Source organism: Thunnus maccoyii, chromosome 2 (assembly GCF_910596095.1).
Source record: "Thunnus maccoyii chromosome 2, fThuMac1.1, whole genome shotgun sequence".
NCBI lineage: Eukaryota > Metazoa > Chordata > Actinopteri > Scombriformes > Scombridae > Thunnus > Thunnus maccoyii.
The window spans coordinates 33,820,944-33,842,936 of record NC_056534.1 but is presented as its reverse complement, the minus strand read 5'-3'; the positions used below and the strand labels follow the sequence as shown (position 1 = coordinate 33,842,936).

Here is a 21,993-nt window from a genome sequence, read left to right as displayed (position 1 = left end):
ACTGCAGCTACAGTTACACATTAACCAAGCCACTTTTTTCCTTAAGATATTTCACACTTAAGCCGCAGATTTTACACCAGCCCACAGATCTAAATGGGCTGATGATGGCAATAGGAAGAGTGACTCTCATGAGACCACACTGCCACCAGTGAGAACCACTCAATCTGTCACCAGGCCCACTTTGTATTATCTTTCCTGTAATCAAAAACCATGGCACTTGCAACCATGCCAAACTCTACTCCATAATAGTAAATGAGTTAATGATGTTTATGAATATGTTTTCCAAACTCAAAATCTTAGATAATTTCACAGTACATCAGTATATCTACTGTTACAGTAACTTAGCATCTTTGCTTGTAATTACTTTAATGTCAAAAAAAGATAGAGTTAGTTTTCTGGTTGGTTGGTTGATTTACATATTTTGAACTCACACTGGTAAATTTACAAAGCATCAAAAGTAATGTTCTATAAATTAGCTGGCGCAATATATGACTCTGTCTCTTGAAGAGATTTTTTTTTTAGTCCGAGCATTTAAACTGGTAGCTCAGGAGAGGCTGTGTAGTGGGAGAGCAGTTTTTCTATACTTTGTTCAGACTTTAACAAATAGCCAATGGTTCTCGCTTGGCTGTTTGTATCTGTGGAAATTCACTTAGAAGAACACATGACAAGGAAATCAGGTTTCTCCAGAAGAAATCTAGTTTAAATCTTTTAATCCCTTAACCTGATGAAGGACACTAAGTTTATGTTCACATGAAGATGAAGAAATCAGGGTACTGCAAAAAGGTACAGTACCAGTAAGAAGGCATACAACCATAGTTTATCCACTGGCCACTGAACAGCTACACTGGAGCAGTTGGAAGTGGCTTGCTCAACAGTACCTCAGGTGTGGTACTGCGGGAGGTGAATTCTTTTACTTTCCCTCCGATATTTATCCTGTTGGTGTGGGGATCTTTCAGGCACAAGTTTGTTTCTATAACCTTTTAGACACATCATCAAATATATCCATACAATGTATTATCAAAAAATGACCATACAATGACGAACTAATGCAGTGTCAGATTAGCACAAAAGCAGTTTCAAATTATCTTTCAGAGTAGACACTGCGCCATTTAAAACACCTACCTAAATTCAAATACTTCAAGTAAGCGATGACCCAAATCTGCCCAGGTTGACCAATGACAGTTTTTGGAGGTAACACGTGGTTTCTACACAACCTATATAGCCTTGGTGTATTGATTTCTAAGGGGATGCACCCTGATGCAAACCATAAATATACCTCTAGTGTGTAGTCCTTCCTCAATCACAGGAGTTTGATCTGTGATGAAGCTCAATCTCCTATTAAATTGAAGTGCCATTGAGTGTCTCAAAGTGTGGAACAATAGGGGTTCATGATTAGTATATTTTGGGTGTAGCGGTGAGTCATGCAAAGGTTTGTGGGTCTGGAGTGAGTCACCGCACTGTCTGTCAGCACAGACCTTACATAACACTAAAACAGTTACTTTGGAAAGTAGGTCAGGTCATGCATCATTGTGTTGATGTAACAAGTTTGAAACTCAAATCTGATTTTTTTTCTCTTTTTCGTGGAGATTGTGATTATTATGAAAACTGCTTTGACCTCTTTACCTTTATCAGAGGTGTTAAAATTGTTTTTACAGTTCATTGGTCATGTCGGTTAATCAGAAATGAGTGAGTGAAAGCAAAATAATCCTCCTCATCTTATCATTACACTCGTTGGTGTTATGCAACTCTCTCCCTCTCTCTTTATATTTTTTCATTATTATCATAATTTTCTCTTCCCACATGCATGGAGATTTGTGTGCACACACCCACACTTGTTCTTTGGTCCAAGTCAGGCTGAACTTTTATTGTATGTCATTTGTGTTCATACCAGACAAGACAGGTGTCCTATCACCTGGTGCTGTGGCAGGTGGTAGAGCTACAGCTGAAAAGTAAAAAAAAAACCAAGAAATAGCTGACAAACTGTACACTATATTTGAGATTAGATAAACTTTTTCCAACTAACAATGCTAATAACAACAACATTTTTTATTATTTCCTGGTATTAAATTCTTAATTGTTGTCACACTAGTTTGAAGGCATTGCTCCTAAGTAACCAAATAAACTAACACTAACATGAATACAGTATGTGGCTCTACTCGGAAGAAGACTTGATAAGTTGAGATGAGATAACTGCTCAATATCATAAGATAACAGTGCATTCTTAAACTCTTCAACTTCAACTCCCATTTCCAACATTAACTCATGGCGCTGGTAAGAAATAAGGAAGGCAAAAAACAATGTTACGTCAACCTCTATTTCTGGCGTCTGCTATCAGCCTCTCTACTACTGCTATCAGAGTGCGTCAGGGATGGATGAAGACATGTCTGTGTGTGTGTCTGGTGGGGGGGGGGGGGGGGCACAGCCAAAGAGAGGAAGAAGAGTGGGATGGAAGAGAGGGTGAAACAGAAAAAGCTTTTAACTGGGAGAGACACAGTGAGAGGGGGTTGCGTACACAAACAGAAAGAGTAAATGATAGAGCAGTGGCATCATGCCTGGCAGTTTGAGGAAAAGATTAGAAATCAGAGAAGCTAATGGACCAACTAAAATATCCAGGGTGATGAGGGAGGGGGCCTGGAGGTTTTCCATTTGTCACCACAAGGTCAAAGCCCATACCGAAAAGCCTCCTGTTGATTAACCCTCTGGCTAATTAATTGCATCTTGGGGATGTGGAAGGGCATATGGTGGTGGTTCTGATGTTCCCTTTGAGATAGCCGTTATTAAGTAATTAGCTGTAATTGCACTGCTGATATGAATGTATTAATGAGCTGTTCTCTCTATTCCATGCTTGTCTTGGTAACATGAAGTGTTTTAGCTAAAACCTGTAGGAAGTACCTGAGTAAGAATAAAGACTGCATTCATGTTTTTGTGTGTGGGTCTGGAACAGCTCAGATACAGCTGTCAATGACTCATCAACATAAAGATAGAGGGGCTGTAATCCTCCTGCTTCCCTGCAATTTGTGGATTTGCTGAAAATAAACTTTGCTAGCTCAGACTGGTCTGCTAACGCCGTATTTCCTTGCCCCTTGGTTTTTTACTCACCAAATGTTTCACTCTTTCTACAGAGATTTTTTTATATTGTTATTTTTAAAGTTTACTTCATGGAGATAACCCCAAAGACATTTTAATCACAACTACATTACGACCGTTGCAGATCATGGCATATTATTACCCATATGCTATCAGGCCTCTGTGCATTCAAACATACCCAGATGTTACTAAGTGTAACTGTATATTGTGCAAATCTGTGACAAATCTGTGAGATACATGAACTGAAGCTTTGGAAGGCTTTTACGTTTATATGACTGTAATTTTGTGTTCAATGACTGATGTGGTCTATTTATTAAACAGTCCTCTAATTTCTGTTGTAACACAGCTATATGTATTTGCATAAAAGTGTTTTTCAAAATTTGAGACTGACTGAAGAATTGGATTATGATAGAGCCTGTTTTGTAAACAAGTATTGTCTGGCATCGGCAGTAAAATTCAGGTAACTTCTGAACAAATAAGTCAAATCTTACCATGTCATTTTTTTCAGATCTGACATGCTTGACCCTCAACCTGGCAGCTCTGGTTTCCCTAGTCCTTGATGAAATTGAAATTGTCAATTAACTTTAGTTCAGAATTATATGTGCTTGAAACTAAAGGTAGATTTTAATACCGTGTATTTGTAGCCATAAAATTAAAAAAACACAAAATAAAGAGTCTACTTTTATCACTTATAATTTATGACTGCGTATTATTTCACTGACCGGGCTTCACAGAGAAATCCCTTGATGGTCATTATTCGGGGCATAGCCAACCCATTCTGTCCTCTGGCTTTGAAGGGGATTTCTCACTTACACTGGGGTTTTGCTGGCAACTTTCTCTTTCTCATTTCCCCCTCTTTAGTTCATTTGTCACTTTGCGGCTTCTGCAAAGCAGCTGTTGGAAAAGTTGCTGAGTTCACTCGCTTTCATTGTTTGGGCTAATTTGTACTAATGGCTATTTGAGCAGCCTGTGATGCCAGCAGCTTCCTGGGATGAGACATGTTGGGCCATATGGCTGTAGTGCCCTCCCAGTCACTGTCAGACCTTTATCGTGTCCACCCTGTGTGTGTGTGTGTGCGCGCGTGATTGGCTTTTTCCTCCTAAATTCTTAGCCCATCTGTTCTCTTTACTTTGAACAAGACTGTGTCATCTTCATTGCTTTGCCTTGTGGTGCGCCTATTGATTTATCATACTAACGCAATAGCGTACTACTGTATTTCAACATTTCAAGACACTTGAGAAAACCATATTAATCCATTTTAATTGCAACTAAAAAATGACTGAACTATAGTCAACATATTTTGGATAGAATCCGTCTCGATTAAACGGTTGTCAGTAATGGAAATTTAGCAAAAACAAACATAACACACATAAATAAATCAACAGATTCTCACATCAGCATTAGCAATTTATTATTTATTCATTATTTATTTAATTATATATTTATTTATTTCCTTGAGTATTGAACACTGAGTCCCCAAAATGTGTCAGATATTGAACTTATTTATGAAATTAGGCCATTCTGTCATTCACCTATTAACACATTTTCCTCTTTTAAACAAATATCAAGGGAAATGCATAAAAAAATTTGTAGAGATGGTCAAAGCGTCAGTGTTAATCTCTATATTTTGTCGGGGGTTTGGGTTCCATAATAATTCCATGAAAAATGAACACTATGTACTCAGATATATATATATATAGATTTTTATTTATTATTGATTTTAATATTTTTCTATATTATGATATTTTATATTTCTTTTTCTTGATAACTGATTTTGCTTCTGTTCAAAAAAGTCAGTCACATTTTTTTTTTTAATACACAGATGGGACATAATTCATTAGTGAATATGTCTTCTGTATCTTTTCTGTGTTTTCAATCTTTTTCAATCTACCACCTCATTCAAATCCTTTAAGTGCTTGACAAAATGTAAGTAGTATTATTGTATTACTGCAGCTTAAGTTTTAAAATCATGAAAGAAATTTAAAAAAAAACAAAAAACTTAGCTCTCTGTGTTCTTCTGCTTTTTGTGCAGTCTGATTTTGTGCAGGCGTCTTCACATAGTGAATCGTGTTCATCCTTGCCTTGGTTGCTATCATTTTCAATCACATGCTTAGCGTAAAAAGAGAATTGCAAGGGGGGAGTGAGTCTACGCCACCCTAGAAGTCATACCACAGATCTTACATTATAGGTCAGGCACATGGACATACTGTAATATCATTTTCCATGTTAGTCGACAGGAGTACATTGAAGTTGAGAGTCATTTTTAGAAATTATTTTTTTTGTTGTGTTTTATGCATTAAGATGGCACTGTATATTACACTGATTGCACAGGAAAGTGTGCATTTATAGCTGTTACAGGGATTTTATTTGTGATCTCTTCTTTCCTCGACAGTCTCTTTAACCATGGGGCTTCCCTTGACAATTTTTCAACCACCTTTCTCACCAGTGCTGGAATGTTTGTTTCCTCTCAATCCATTTTTTTTTCATTTTGAAAAACGAGGGCAGGAAACCCTGAGGGTAGTTTTAAGTATTGCTCAATGGCAAAGTTGTAATTTTAAAAAAATAATGGGAGGTGTGAAGGGAGCAGAGCTGTCATTGGTTAGGAAGTCCAAGAGTGGGACGACGCAACTGGGTGTGATTGGTATTTGTAAGCATGACAGCAGTGACAGATGGTAAAATGCAATGCTTTCTTTGGACAGAGATGGATGAGAGTGGGAGTGAGGTAAGAACAGAGAGAGATGGTAATATGAAAGGAAGGAAGGGCTGAAGGAGGGGTTGAGGGAATCATCGCTACGTCACCTTGTACACCAATATAGCTCTGATGTTGCTGACCACATTCAGGGAAGACTCTAGTTTCGTGTCCATTACTGTGTGCTGCTGCTACTCGTGAAAGGAACTATTCAGTAAGCCTGTGGAAAATGTAATGGTCCATTTTATATGTTTATATTTCGAACTACAGAATTTCATAAAGAAAATGTGTAGACTCTTAATGTGTCACTGGACAGCACAGCAGCAGCCAGTGTAAGAGAAATTTACTGTCTACACCCGGACAGCAGCTATAAATAACTATTTTAGAGCAGCAGGAAAAATGGCTGGTCGGGCTCAGTTGTCAAAGCCAACACAATCCTCCCCCACTCCTCATATTACTTTACCTCTGAGTCTTGTGACGCTTCCTGTGCTTGAATTTCCACCTTACAAATATTTCTCTAATCCAATTTAGACAACATTAACGAGCTAAGAAAAAAAAAGTCTTATCTATTTTGGGCTCACCATTCTCCTTTAATTCTCCATCCCACCTGGTACCCTCTCCCTCCCTTTTTTGATTGACTGGAGGATCAAGGAACAAGGAGTGTTATTTTTGTCAAACTTTGTCAAAGTTCGGCTACTATGACCGATGCTATAGCTGCTGTAAGTTTAGACTTTCCCTGCAGCCTATGCGGTCATCATCCTTCTTTATGCCAGCTGCAAGTTTGACAAGCCAAATGGATCTCTAATGTCACTTTGTCCAAAGTCCAAGCAAGCTGTTCGGAGACTCAGTCACCTGGCCCACAGCTCTCAGCACCCAGTTTGACACTCAGCGTCAGCAGATCCCAGGTAACCGGAGGGCTTTTCTTAGCTCTTGTCACCACTCTTACATCAAAACTGACCACAGAACACCTGATAGGCCAGAAAAGAGAGGCAGGTGTTGATAAACTGTCAGAAAAACATTGGTGTTGGAATTTATGGTTTACATTTGAAAGCTTAGCAGGTGGACTTTAGAGAATTACAGTATGTTGAGCACATTTTTTAGTCCAGGCAAGAAACAAATAAATTGCATGTTTAGATCGCTTAAAAACATTCTTCTCAAGTCTTGTTTCTGTATATTTTTTAAGGTTTGACATCAAGCTTCCAGTGACATTTGTACATCAGACAGGTGTCATTCTGAAGCCCTCAAGTGGGCACAATGTCAGTAGAGCTCTAAAGACTGATTGTAGTTTTCCTGCCAGAGGATGTATATTTGTTGGAATGCTCTTAAAGTTCCACAGTTGGGAGGCAGCTGTCAAGTCAGAAGGTTCCTTTTGACCTGCATGTTTCTCAGTGACCCCAACATCCCGTGTTACACCATCTTAATGGTTGTAACAAGATCACCTACGGCTACCATGTGTATGTCAGAGAGAAGTGGAGAAAAATGTTTCTCTAGTGTAAGCTGCTTAGGGTTTAGTTGCATGGCCCAACTTGTAATTGTTTGACTGTCAGTGTCTTAATGTCAGACATATGAACTTATAGACTTACTTGTCAGTGATAGACCGAGGTTGGATACATGCGATTCTAGTTACCTCACAAACTTTAGTTTATCTTTTGATATCACTTCATAAAACCCCATGACTGATCCCCAGCATAAATCTGACCTTTTTACAAGCATCACCAGAGCTACACGGTATGAATCAAAGTGATGCCTTACTCTGGATACGGCAGGCTTAAGGGGGTCGTGAGGGACCAGACCCTATGTCTCTGTGGCCAAGATACCTCACCCATTGCAAGGGTACCATAAATCAGAAATCACCCCCCCCTTGCAACTGTGCCAAATGTAGTGCAAGGCAAGCTGACCCTGCTTCCTCACCCATGCCTCGCCCCATGCAACCGTCTCTCATGGCATGATGGTGGCTATGTGTTAACTATGCAGGCCGTGGCTATGTGTCTGATTTGCTGAAAAGTTAAATTAAGGCTCTGGAATGTCAGTAACTGTTTATGCCATATTGGGAAGAGGAAGGGCTGCATGGTCTCTTGATTAGTGTCTTGAGCCACATATTCTGAAGTCCGTGTGTATGTATGCATTTCTGTCCATGTGTCTGTGTACGAATGTAGATGTCCACATTTGCTTGCGTGCATTTGTTGTCAGCCATGAGCATTCTGTCTATACAGCTGCAAAGCAAAGTTTTAGCAAAGTTTTAGCTAATTCTGCATGAAGGATCGGAAAAAGTATCTCAAGCACTTTGATCCTATTCCAAAGGTGACGAACAAAGTGAGATTACATCAAGAGTCACAGTATGTAAATCAGTGCCTGCAAATGTAAACATTGTGACATCCGCTAAAGCAGACTGGATAGAACCTGCTGATCAAAATGAGTACAGTGCCCTCATATGGCAGGCTCATACACCCCTGTCAGATCTCCTGGGGCCAGTTATGTGGCAACATGTGGCACCACCTAGTGGGCCAGGGAAGAAGTGTTTGATAAAACACAATGCTCTGTGTGTGTGTGTATGTGTGTGTGTGTGTGTTTGAGAGAGAGAGAAGAGCGAGAGAGGGCTTTTTTGCTTTCCCTTGATCATAAGCTCTGTCCTATCATTTTGTGGCAGGAAGCAGCATATTTGCTAAACAACAAAAAATGAATAAACAAAAAACATACTTAAACCAATTTTAATAGCTCCGTAGAATTACATCAGCAGTTGTTATTATCAATGTTAATATTATTGACCCTTTTTTCCATGTTTAAATCAGTTTACTGCATCGGTGGTCATAACAATAATAATACTCCCATTTGTTTATCGTAGGGTTAGGGTGAGTGTCAATACGTATGGTAATAGCACAGGATAAAAAACGGCTTGTTCTCTCTTTGCCGTCTGATGGGTATGATGCTAACAGATGGAGTGGCTATAAATCTGTCAGGGTCATACCTTCCTGGGAGTTGAATGCTTGTGTGCTTAGGTAAAGTGCTCATTTACTACTGAAATCTATCAATAGTGCTCTACAGAAAAGAGAGGGAAATAAAAAAAAAATTACAGTAGATGAAATTGTAGGCTTACATGGATTAAGTAAGATCATTTTTTGTGGTATAACTGTCCGTTTTACAGTGTGTATTAGTTTTTTTTGTCTGCAACACAGAAATGTTTGTTTTTAATTGTAAAATGTTCACGTATTAATTAGATGATGGCTAAATACAAACTGTATTTTGTAATTTTGTATAAGGTTGTTTTACCAACTTGAAAATCAAACCAAGCTATAAACTTAAAAAAAAGAGGGAAAATGATAATAAAAAGGAGTATTTGCATTTTTTAAAAATTGTTATCTTTGATTAAATATGACAATAAAATATAAATGTAATAGAAATCCACACAGCTCTGTAATGTGATGGTATAAATAAAAACAGAAAGAGAAATTTATTACAAACGTATGCCGCTCTGGTCGCAGTGTGTTTCAAGTTGGCTTCCTCACACAGCGTCCTTTAGATGAAGAAATGAGAGATGAATCAATCACGTTACATTCTTTGAGTCAAGCCAAAACAACTCATGTTAGAAATGTCTTTATACAAAAATATTTCAATATGACAATGTCATGGTTTATCTAACAATTTTATAGCTTACGTTTTCCTAATGCATAGCATGTGATATTTAAGATTATTTTCCTGTTGAGGGATTTTCCTCCCATTGACGTTAACTACAATGTTCAATTTTGTTCAACATTCTTATGAACATTCTCTTTACGTTGCTTGTTTAGTAATTTTTATGAAAGAGTTAACAGTAGGCTTATTGCTTGCTTTTATTCTAAATAATTTATTTTAAATATTGTGCTTTACAAATACCCCTTGTTTGAGGTTATTTGCATTTCCATCTTTTCTGGTTTATCAAACAATCATTTAAGTTTTAATTTGTTTTATTAGTTTAATGTCCAAACTATAAATAACATCAAAATACAATTAAATGAAGGACAGCTTCTTGATACTTAAATAGTTGATTTGAAATTTTACAGGCACAGTAACGGCTGAACTACAGGGAACTAAATTTAAAGAAATAGATTGACACTTTATCTTGAGGAGGTTAATATATTTCACATTGACTTTTTAAGTAATTATTTAAATCTATAAAGAGTAACACCAGTATATTTTGCCAGTCACCTAAGAATTCTTTTTCTTATTTTTATGTAAGTATAAATATATTTTAATGTTTTTACTTTTGGCAGCATAGTTGGTGAAATCAGAGCACGTTTTCCAAAGTAGTAATTTCTGAAGTACATACACATTCACAGAGCTATAAAATCCATTATTGCTAGTTCGCTAGTGACTGATATAGGTGCGTACATTACATCATGCTCTGTCTGTGTCAAACCCCAGACACACTCAGTAAAAAATAACAGTCCATCAAAACCAGTTCGGCTCACACACTTAATAGGCCACATCTAGATCTATATCTACGGGAGTAGCATATTGTCCAGTCTTCTTTAAAGAATATGAATTTTATACAACTTTGAGAGGGGCGATGGAATATTTGATTTAATATCTTACATGTGTTATTATAAAAGATGATGTAGACAGTCATTAGTAGTCAGACATTTTGCTGACATTACACTACATTAAGCTTGATCTGGGCCAAACATCAGCCTATGGATGGCACAGCATTACCCCAAGGCCTCCTCTGTAAATATGTTCTGGTCTAACCCCGTCCTCACGCACACATTCTGACCACTTGTGACTTTTCATCACATGTGTCTCCTCTGCCTCTCCGGTAGTTAATAACACACGGCAGCAGCGTCACTCACATAGGGTAAAGACCACTAGCAGTGATGTTATGCTAGTGTACATGTGCTAGCATTAGTCGTCGAATTAGAGGGTAGAGACATGCGTCAGTCTCAGCTGCCGGGCAGAGGTCAGACTATAGAGAAGCAGTGCCGAGTGTTGTGTCAGAGGTGTAACTCGGACCTCCGCTGCCAGTCTTTCAAGGTTTGTCTGCTTCATCCAATACCTCCAAGTGTGCTTTTGGATACAAGCCTATAGTAGTGTAGTGTTTGTGGAGGTAAATTTTGTCTGCTGTACTGTGTTAGGGATCCACACAAAGGCAGGATTTACAGTTGTCTGTGGAAGTACACTGTGTGCGGATGTTGTGGCATATTTTGTTGGATGTTTCATTGGACTCGGTGGATGGCTATTCTGTAGCTGGACTGGACTTGAATCCTTCCTCTAATTTGTTGCTTCCTCCGATGAGGCTCTGTGGAGTGATTGGGCCCATGTGGCGTTTTGTTATGACTGTGGAGCTGCCTTTGATCTCCATGAAAGTGTGTTTTTTTGCAAGGACAGTGTGGCCTAGAATTGAACTTTCTAGACACGCTGAGTTAAATGTGTTTTCTCTCCAAAGCTGTAAAGTCAAAAATAAATATTTGATGCAGTTTGCTGAAGTTGTGATTACATACTTATCAGGCCACCACATTTGTTCAGTTGAATACTGAAATAGGTTGAGCTTCTGAATTAGCTGAAATATTTTGCAATATTTATGCATGTTTTATGTCAAGATTGAAGGTTTGGAATGTATCATAAAAGCTTTTAAATGTGTTAACTAGACACACCTTCCCATTCACTTGAATGAGAAAGTGTGTCCAAACTTTTGGACTGGTACTGTACGTCCATCAAAGTCAGTTGACATTGATATGTAAACTGAATGATGCAGTGGGTCACATTTGTCTATTAGAGATGAAAATTGTTGCCAGTAAAAGTTCACAAAATTTTTTAAACATTAGTATTAAAGCTTGAGTGCGGTACATTTACATATAAACGAACATCTCTTACATTTAAGCCCTAGTCAAACGAGTTCACACAATGCTGATTAAGCCTATCACCGCCAGATAAATCTCTCTGTATTTCACAGTATACAAAGTTTTTAATCTGGTGTTTGTGGTGACTTTCCCATGCTGGCTCACTGGTAGTGATGCATTTTACATCAACCAGCAATGATTGGTTTCCCCAAGTTGACGGGAAACTATAGAGCATGCGCACCAGAGACTTCTGCCAGCCAAGCCGGCTAACTTCCAGTTTAGCTCTCCGCTAAGTTAATTATTTAACTATTTACTCTCACTGAGTAAAAGGGGAGACAAAAGTTCCGCACTGCAGGTTTAAGTTAATTGTGAAGCTTCATTAAAAATGTTTAATACTTACAAGTTTTATTCTACCAATGAATGACACTAAATAATTTCATCAATAAGCTGTATTTCACAATTACTCTGGCTTGTCAACAGTATATAATCACCATGCAGTGGTAAGCCATGATTAAGATATATTGGAGCAGTTTTTTTAATCATTAATTGATAATGTGCAGAAATTGGTAAACATGATGATATCACCTTAAGCTTGTAGGATAAAATTCAGGATGCATTTCAGCAGCGAAGTTGAAATTCATTTCTTAATAATAGGAAAATTATCGGTGTGTTTCCACAAATTGATCAGGGGACCTACACTTGACAGATTTCCAATTTAGAAGCCTACACACTAACGTTTAAAAGCATTGCCTATCATATTTACACTTCCCCATGTTCTTTTAGTAGATACCCTGTAAAACCTGGTCAAAGTAAAAAAAAAAAGAATTACCAACAACAGTAGTACAGTGGCTACTAAATTACACTTCAGTCCAATCTGACCATCCACTGATAAGTGGATAAGTTTTCTTCTTAAAGCCTGAATATCGCTAAAATGGGAAATGTACATTCTTGTGAACTAAGTCAGACATCACTTTTACCTTACTTCATACATTTTAAATGCTCTATGAATATTTTGACCTGACCTGACTTAAAGTATTTTTCTTTCTAAGCCTTGTACGCTGCTCTGAACACTATAGAACAATAGAACTATAGAACAATAGAATATATTATAGATGACTTACAATTCACACAAATTGTATTCTTCTACTCACTACATGTACTTTGATTAGAATATTGCATGTTTTTATTATGCTTTATATATTGTATTTGTAATTGTGAAAAAAAACAGGAAAATACCCGGGTCATGTAAATTTGCAAATTTGTTTACGTGCATGAGTTTTTAAATTACCACATGAAGCTATTCTTAAGACTGAGCTAACACTGTTTGTTGGCACAGAAGCTCTCCTATGACATGGCTTTGACTGCGAGAGGCTTTTTTTGGCTGTCAAAGGTAAAGTCATGAAGAGCAGGGCAAAAGTAGTAAACGAAAAACACACTGGCATTATATTAAAAAATAATAATAATAAAAACGGAATGGTCAAATCATCACAGACAAAAATATGTATCTATTTTTGTATATTATATTCAGATCTCAAATATTTGCAACAGTGTTCTCTCTGGGATGCAACAATACAAGTGTGTAGGGGGATTTAGAATAATGGGAACTAAAGTGACACAGAATTCAATCCGAGCTTTCTGCTACAATTTAAAATGTTTTTTGAATTGGATGTTTGGTATTTTCCACAGAGTTAAAAAACAAAACAAACAAACTTGTGTTCACCCTGAAGACATTTCTTTTGCTGGGATGGAACAGAAGAATGTCAGCTTTTGTTTATATATGTTTTAACTTATATGACTCTAAACATGTTAAAATACATTTGTTTCCTTCATTAAAAAACAGAGTTTATCACAACTGCAAGATTCCATTCTTCCATTCTTCTCATGATTCAGCAGATCTTTGAAGGAAAGTCAGTTTTGCCCAATTTCTGAATCATTGAGTTTATCAGTTTATCATTTATCACAAAGAACAACAAAGTATGTACTGGAATAGTGTTGTATTATTTATTACATACATCAGACACCATACACATATTCAGCTCCTCTCTTGCAAAGTATACATATTGTTACAAATATTCTACCACTGCATTTTAACTTGCATTTTTAAATTTTATTATGAATTAAGATAGAATGAAAACGGATCCTGTTGAAACATAAATAACAAAGGTTAATATGTTCTTTCAACAAAGTCAGTTACGCTGCAGTTTTAGTCGGGAGGTGTCCTGGTGGTGTAGCTTTCTGGACTGTTTCAAACTTGAATTTAACCTCTTCCCTTCCACACCTGGTTGCAGTTGATTTGACACCTATATTCCCTATCTTCATCACAAGATTGGTCTGAAGTGTCTCGTACACTGTGCCAGCTGCCCAAGAGTCCATATTAGTCTATTAAGGACACTGTGTGTCTGGATGGCATAGGGCAACTCTAGTATTTATAGCTTTGAGTCATAAGCTGGGATGGTGTAAGTGTATCTCTCTTCATCATCAGCATGCTTGTTCACTTAAGAGTGTGTACAATCAGCAGTGAAACTGGGGACTGTCAATTGTCCAAAGTGAGTCAGTTGTCATAAATACATTTGTAACTCCTTAGACTGTGGTATGTGATATTGCACAAGTATAGGTCTGTTTTGTCTTCGTTATCTCACACACATAAAACCTAAACCATGCAGAAACACCTGTGTGATCCTTTAACGTCATGCATGTCATTTTGGCAGCAATTTTGGTTTTGGCTTTGTTCTCATAATGAATAATAAAACTTTTTTGTTTAGAACTTTTCTGAACAAAGTTACAGAAGTGCTTTACAGGGAGAGGTGTAAATATATTTTCAGTCTAAAACATATATTTGATGTTTGTTTGAAAATACCTTTTAGAGTTAATTTTCACTTACATTTGTTCATCAAAATATAATATTTGAAACATAATTTGAAATAGAATTTCAATATATTCTTTAGCATTTAGCTTTTAAATCAGTAATACTGTTAGTGGCTGAAGTTAACTTAATATTAGGTTTTGTATAAAATGTGAGTTACAATGTTATCTTCATTGTGTGATATCAGTGGGGCAACAATAAGCTAAATCGGACTTAATATTTTCTGTTGTCCTAAAACATTTATATTTTTAACTTTAATATTTAGCCACATCAAAATTCTAAATTATCTTTTTTTTTGAAGATGAGCATGAAGTCTTGGAACTATAAGTCTTAACTACTGAGCAGCCTGACCGCCAGAATTGATTGGACATGTATTACAATAGTAAATCATAACATAGAGTACGACTAATAAATGGAACAGTTATGCCAAAAGAAAAGCTATGTTGATGAAACTTAAGTCATTGTGATGTAGAACTGCAGACATGGAATCAGTTATTGATTCTCTTTAATGAATGTTTGATTATTTGTCTCTATTAAGTTTTTACAATTGCTTTTATTTGCCTTTATTGTTTGACAGCCGTTGCACTTGTACTGACAAATAAAATGATAGAACTGAAATTGCCCAACCTTAAAAACCTTTGAATAAATGCAGAACCTTAACATTAAGTATTGTATATTGTATACAGTATTATATATTGAAAATTGTCACCCAAATCCTTTAAGTCAGTTACAATACAGTTCAGTTCAGGTTTCTCAAAATGTAAAACAAACTTACAATAGTTTCACTGACTTTTCATTTTCATGCTCAGGGGTGTGATTTCAGGACCGTATGTCTACAGCAGAATAGTTAGAATAGCTTAGAAGGAGTATGAGTGATGGTTGTGATATAAGTTTATGATGTGGCAATGTAATCTCAAGACTACATCACAACTACAGAAGCCAGAGGGAAGATAGATCTGGAGGTGATAATCTTCCACAAGATTCAGTTACATACATTCATATTTGAAAATGTCTCTTGAACTTTTTTTATATTCAAGAAGGACAAGTACATTAGTCTTATAATGCATTTCTCCACATGTGCAGTACTACCTTTTGTAGTTGCTTGTAAACGTGTTTACAGGCAACTATAATTCCAGTGCGTCAGTATCTCCGTGTGTAAAATTTATTTGATGACAAAACCGTGTGTAGAACAATTTTGGATTTCACCATGGCTAATCTGATTGGTCTGTCACCTTTCAGCGGAGCGGAACAGTGGCAAGATAGGGCAGTGTCAGGTGCTTAACATAGATGATGTGATGAATAGTTGAGTAGACTAAGTTTAGACAGCATGTGAGAGCATTCATCAGAAATTGAAAGGACAGGCCAGTCAAACAGGGTCACAGCACCAGTAAACGATGCGTTCTAAGTGGTTCTATTACAGTTGCTTGTGTTGTTGCAAACTTGTGTTCAGTACAGTCAGTACAGTGTAGCAGTAGAAAAATTAGCTAACCCCTTGATATTTTAATCATGCTCTATCCAGCTAATTGAAACATGTACAAAATGTTCTTTTCTCTTCTGGCCAGACCAGACTTAAAGCATTTGTTGTCTGTAGAGCTTCAGAAATATCTGCAAAAGAAATGAATGCCCATATTTTTCATGTAATTGATTTATGAGATAATCTAAAGGTAAAGGTAGGCTACTTAATCATTAAGCACACACCATCTGCCTTTTCCACTGATTGGTCTAAGATAGCTCGTGTCACCCTATGGTAGAGGTGCTGTGACCTTTTTGTTAAAGATGAAATAATTAAAATCATTTTCCATGTTTGTGAAAAGTAATTGAAATTATGTTTGAACTACAGTGGACAGTATACTATCAGTGTGCTAGTCTAGTGACACAACATAATTAGTCTAAGGAGGCTGCTGCTTACTTATCTTTATGGTCTTAGAGAGGAGCTTGAGGATGAATTGTTTCTCCTGGAGCTCACTGACATAGTAGCTGATTTTTTCTTGTCATTAAACTGGACAATCATATCTGTGAAAGTGGGAGACAGAGACAGGGGTTTGGAACCCTGCAATTAAGTAATTCTGGAGTCCACAGCTTTAGGTACGTCTTGCCCTCCATATCCACCCCATTGCCAGTATTATACAACCGAGTTGCTACAGATAGCAGTCTTACTGTCGCTGTGTAGTTCACACTGCACAGCAGAGGCTAACATAGCTCCTGAATGGTGATTAATAGTGAAATATCAGAGCATGTGTATAAAAAAAAATTATGAAATTATAAAAAAAATTCAGGGCTCAAGTATCAGTGAAAGTCATAACAATGAGCATTTGCCATGATTACCAGCTCAAGTAACCAGTTTTCCTTGTTATTTTCCTTAGCCATACAAACAAAGGAAAAGACTTATTGCTGATCATAAACAAACACATTTTTTGGTTAGTGAACAACTTAATCAGTAGCATACTTCTGTGTAATACCTCTTGGCACCGATTACTTCCTTTGGTTTGTCCTAATCACAGCAGCCCTGACAGCCAACTGATGGCTGCGCCCAACTGTTGGCCATCTGCTGACTTATCACTTGTAAGATTTGCCTTGTTTGCTGATGCGAACTGTGAGGAACACAGTTGTGTGAATATGAGGAGCTGAAAGTTTCTAACAGCCAATGTCAATAAAAATAGAAAAGCAGTGCAGTAATGAATAAATGCCTCTGAGTAATACCAGTAATATATCGTTTTCTGTTTTATGGTTAATGGCAGTAGCTAATGTAACAGCTGCTGGCGGTAGCTAGTTAGCAGAGCCTAATATGAACGCTCATTAACCCTCTCCAACTGTACAAAAGCGGTCATTGTTTCGTGGTTGTTGGTACAATATTTACATAAAGCATAAACATTTGCTTCAGCCAATACATCCGTGAGAATACTGTAATATTCTAAAAAAGTATGCAGATCCACAATTGTTACATTAGCAATCAATAATGGTATTGTAGTAATGCTTGAAAACAGTGTGAACTAGGGCTGCACAATTATGGCCAAAATGATAATCACAATTATTTTGATCAATATTGAGATCATAAAATCAATGAATAATCATGATTATTTATCATGATTATTCATTGATTTTAGGGACAAAATATATTTATTGCACTTTCAGATTTAAATAAACAGAGCACTGCTTTCATTCCCATGTTGTGCTCCATTCCTGCTTATGTACAAATCTTTGCATCAAAATAAGACTGGTCCTTATTCACAGTGCATCTCCTAGAAGCACAATATAAATAAAATTGTACCAAAACTTTTTACCCAAAATTAAATGAGCAGAGCACTGCTTTCACTTTCACGTTGTGCTACATTCCTGCTAATTAACAAATTGTTGCATCAAAATAAGACTTTAAATAAGGTTCTTATTCACCTGAATTCAGTGCATCTCCTAGAAGCAAAATATAAATAAAATTGTACCCAAAATATAAGCAAACTAAAAATAAATATGCTATCACATAATGCAGCCAGATGAAAACAATTGAGGCCTATGCAGAAAAGGCAAAAAGATAGTGTTTAAAGGTTTTTGGCAAGAAACCTCAGCCTGTCAACATTTTCTGGCTTCAGAGACGAGCAAAGGCAGGTTGCTACATTTCCCCCAGTGCTAAAACTTGTGGCTCGAATGCAAAAGTACTTTTCCGCCAGATTTGAGAATCATGGGTAGAGTCTCAAGTCTTCCCTCCACGAGTCCAGCAGGCCCTCCTCACTTACAGCACATTACAGCTCTTGATTTCATAGCACATTTTAATCCACTTTATTTTATTCATTTATAATAAATTCTGTATCTGTATGTAATCACAATAATTAGTTATTACCATGCCTGCACACACAGTCCTCGTCATCTCAGAAGTAAGTCTGGCTTGGATTGGTGCGACATTGTCCTTATCTCAGCTTGAACTGTGGATCAAGAACAGAGGCCATGTCAAGCAGTTCTTGTGTCAGAGAGTCCTTGTATTTTTCATCCAGGTAGTTCAGGGTTTTGGTTTTGATAGTGCATGTTAGGTCTGGATCTTCATATTATTTTCAGGATAGAGGAGCTGAAAAAGTGGGGGACTGGCTGTATAAAGGAAACACTGACTTACTTCTCACTGGAAAGCACATCAATAAACTCAGTCAGAGGGCAGATAGATTTGTTGATGGCCTGCAGGGCGTCAGTGTCCTGCCATGTGGGGATGAGGTGTCAGGCCTTTCTGTCAGTGGACAAGACATGAGCAATAGCTCTCTGCTGCTCCAGGACTCTTTCTATCATGACCTGTCTCGATCCCCACCTTGTGGGGCACTCTGTCTTCAGTGCATGCTCTGAAAACTTCAGCTCCCTTTGTGCCTCTGTTAGCTCCTTTTTACGCCTTCAGCTGTAGGGCAAACTGCTCACCAGCTTTTTGCAGAGGCCCACTGCACGGTCAATGAGAAGAACATGAGAGATTCATATATAAAATTAAAGCACAATAAAACCTTATCTGCCTCTATAGACATTTGATAAACAGTCCCCATCATATTATTGTTATATTACTATTGTTATTAACAAAGTATTCACACACACATTAACACAGTCAGCACAGATTACACACAATTAATCATCACAGGTTAAACAAAATATTTCAATTAATTACATGCATGCAACTTCAGTGTGTTCTCATGTGTCCTCCAGGTTGCACTGGCAGGATTCATGCAGCTGGTTTCTTCGTATCAAACTTGTATGAAATCAGGTCCTAGGCTGGCAACTCAGAATGTCTGAGTTGCAGACTGAATCCTCATTACGCCATTTACAATGAGGAGTGGAAAAAAGCCAGTTACCTAGTCTGGGTGGCACCAGTAACCTACACAACATGACATAATTCTAACATTTGCTGAATGTCAAAAAACCTCTCTCCACCCCTGTTTCCCATCTCTCTGCAATTTTAAACTGTTATTTTCAAAAGGCAAAAATGCCAAAAAAAAAAATTGCCCAATCTGAACTCCACTTTAAGAGCAGGCTTGTGATCATAGATACAAACATTAGCAGTTGTAGTAGTTTCTCAACTATTATGTGATATCTAACAAGTCAAATGGATTTGTCCTTTGAAATTATGAAAGTATTTGATGTTTTTTTTCCTATAGCATCAGCGAAGTGCCAGTGGACTGCACCGATAAGAAGGGCCTCCAGGTGGGTGGCCAGCTGTCAGGCGGTGTGCAGGCGGGGCCTCAGCAGCAGAACCAGCAGCTCCTCCTGACCCCAGCCAGCCTCCAGCTCGCTCAGCTCCAGGCCCAGCTTACTCTCCATCGCCTCAAACTGGCTCAGGGGGGCAATACAGCCACTGCTGCCACTGTTCTCAATCAGGTTCTTTCCAATGTCGCCATGTCCCAACCCCTGTTCAATCAGCTACGGACTTCGACAATGGTTGGGAATCCTCAGGGTGCCTTCCCCGCAGGGGTGCTAGGCTTCCCCTCTTCAAATTCAACCATGGGGGCCTTGGTGGGTGGGGGATTCAACCAAAGCCAAGGGAATGTGAGACTGAACCATCATGGCGGAGGGACCACAGTGGGCCAACAGGGTGCAGAGTATGCTAAAAAGTCAGGGTCAGTTTACCCTTCTGATACTGACAGGCGTCTTCAGTACAACTTAGGCGGAGGGACATCTGCAGCATCAGCCACTGCTGGTGATGGACAGTACACAGTAATTAGCACTCAGGCAAAAAACATGAACAATGTTGGTTTTCAGCGAGATTTCTATGGGCAGGATATGCAGGGGCAACAAGCTGGGTTTAGTGTCAATGAGCAGAACATGAATGTTTATAACTCCACTGGACATAAAGAGCAATGGAAAGGTGCTGCTAACTTGAGTCACACTGGAAAGGTGGATATGGTTTCTGATGCTGCCAATGTGTGGACAGCAGCTGGACAGCCAATTCGGTCCAGAACGGAATTATATAACCCAGAGGAGCCAACCCCTGACCCAAAGTTCAATCCCAGCAGTGGGGCTTCCTCTTTTGGTTCAAGTGGCATGCTTGGGTTTGGGGCCTACCAGCCCCTGCACAGAAGTGAGGAAACGTCTTCAGGTACCAGGACACTTCAGCCTTACCAAGTCAATGATTACCATGCTGTTACACCCACTCAACTGCCACACCAATGTAGCATCTGTGACAAGAAGGTCTACAACCTGAAGGTGGGTGAACTGATCAGTCAAAAAGTAAATGCATGTATGTAAATGTATAAAGGGTTCCTTGTTTTTTTAAACATACTAGATGTAAACCCGAAACTAAACGTATTTATTCAGCAGCCGGTGTAACATTTGTCAGCTCACACCTTAATTGAAAATAGACAATGGAGAATTGAGCAAGCGGGCAATTCAATACCCAAGTAGTTTGTCTGCAAATAAAACATGAGGTCATTTCATGCTCATTAGATGTTCCGAACCCTAAAATGTATTAATTTCTTAGCTTAGCGTTAGAAAATGGGCATTTTAGCCTAAAAATAGCTGATATAGTATTGCGAAATATTTTTGATTTTAGGGGCAGCCACTCCCTAATCCAAGATGTTGTCTCTTTAATTGCTCCCAGCCATGAGCTTATACATGGGGTATGTAAGAGCTATCAAGGGAGGGCATGCAGTGAGCTTCCAGTGTGTCTGTTCAAGCTGTTCAAGTCTATGTTTGGACGGTGTGTATGTGTGTGTGCATATGTGTGTTTTCAGGACTGGGACCAGCACGTGAAGGGAAAACTACACCTGCAGAACCGAATGTTGTACACAAACGAGGGGTGAGTTATTTGCAACTCTAAATTTCATTGGACAGAGTTTGTAGTAGGTTGTGATCGCGAAATGTGCTTTCCTGTAAACATGGTTTTACTATTGAGTGACAACTTATGATTTTCACAAAGCCAGCGACTTTACATAGGCTATTCTGTTTTTGTTCATTTTGAAACAATTATAAGTGAAAATTTTTGCCTTTATGATTGTCCTTGACCATGGTTTGGTAATTTCTCCACTGTCTTACCAATGTGTATAATGTGAATATCTTTAGTTTTAGCACTATATCAAACTGTTCAGACAAATATCTCTATTTGAGTGTTGGAAGTGTTTTATTTTCCTTTTCCTTGCTCCATATACAGCTGTCTTAATGTCTCTATGAATATGAGCTCTGTCACAAGATATGAGTGAACAAGGCAGGGGAGAGGCTGCTAAAATCAGCCTTCTATGATTGTTGCAGCTCTGCAGTATCAGCTGGAGCAGTTCACTACGCTGTCGGCAGGCCTTCTGATGGAGGTCTGAACACCGGAGGGACGAACTCCATGATCTACTCTGCTGCAAGTCAAGGTAGTGTAACCCATTCGTCACCACAAGTGTCCCTGTATGCTGGCAATGCTAGATATTTGTTTTTCAGATGGCTAGAATATGTGAACAGAATGATAGGTGGGGGTCAGGGAGTATTTTTAGAGTTACGCGAGGGTATGAGACAACATGTTCTTATAACTTGACACAGAGTATTCTGATACATTGATGTATGCTGTTAATATGAAGAGTTTTGAAAGCGAGCATATAGTGGTCCATTAT

At 38.1% G+C, this 21,993-nt stretch overlaps 1 protein-coding gene across 1 annotated transcript in view; it reads left to right on the top strand.

The window, feature by feature from the left end:
* Positions 1-21,993, top strand: part of rbm20 (RNA binding motif protein 20) — a 55,906-nt gene that overhangs the window by 14,368 nt on the left and 19,545 nt on the right. Inside the window, exons 2-4 of the mRNA XM_042428910.1 lie at positions 19,564-20,608; positions 21,136-21,200; positions 21,650-21,756. Of these exons, the coding sequence (XP_042284844.1) occupies positions 19,564-20,608; positions 21,136-21,200; positions 21,650-21,756 (1,217 nt within the window). The remainder of the gene's footprint in view (positions 1-19,563; positions 20,609-21,135; positions 21,201-21,649; positions 21,757-21,993) is intronic.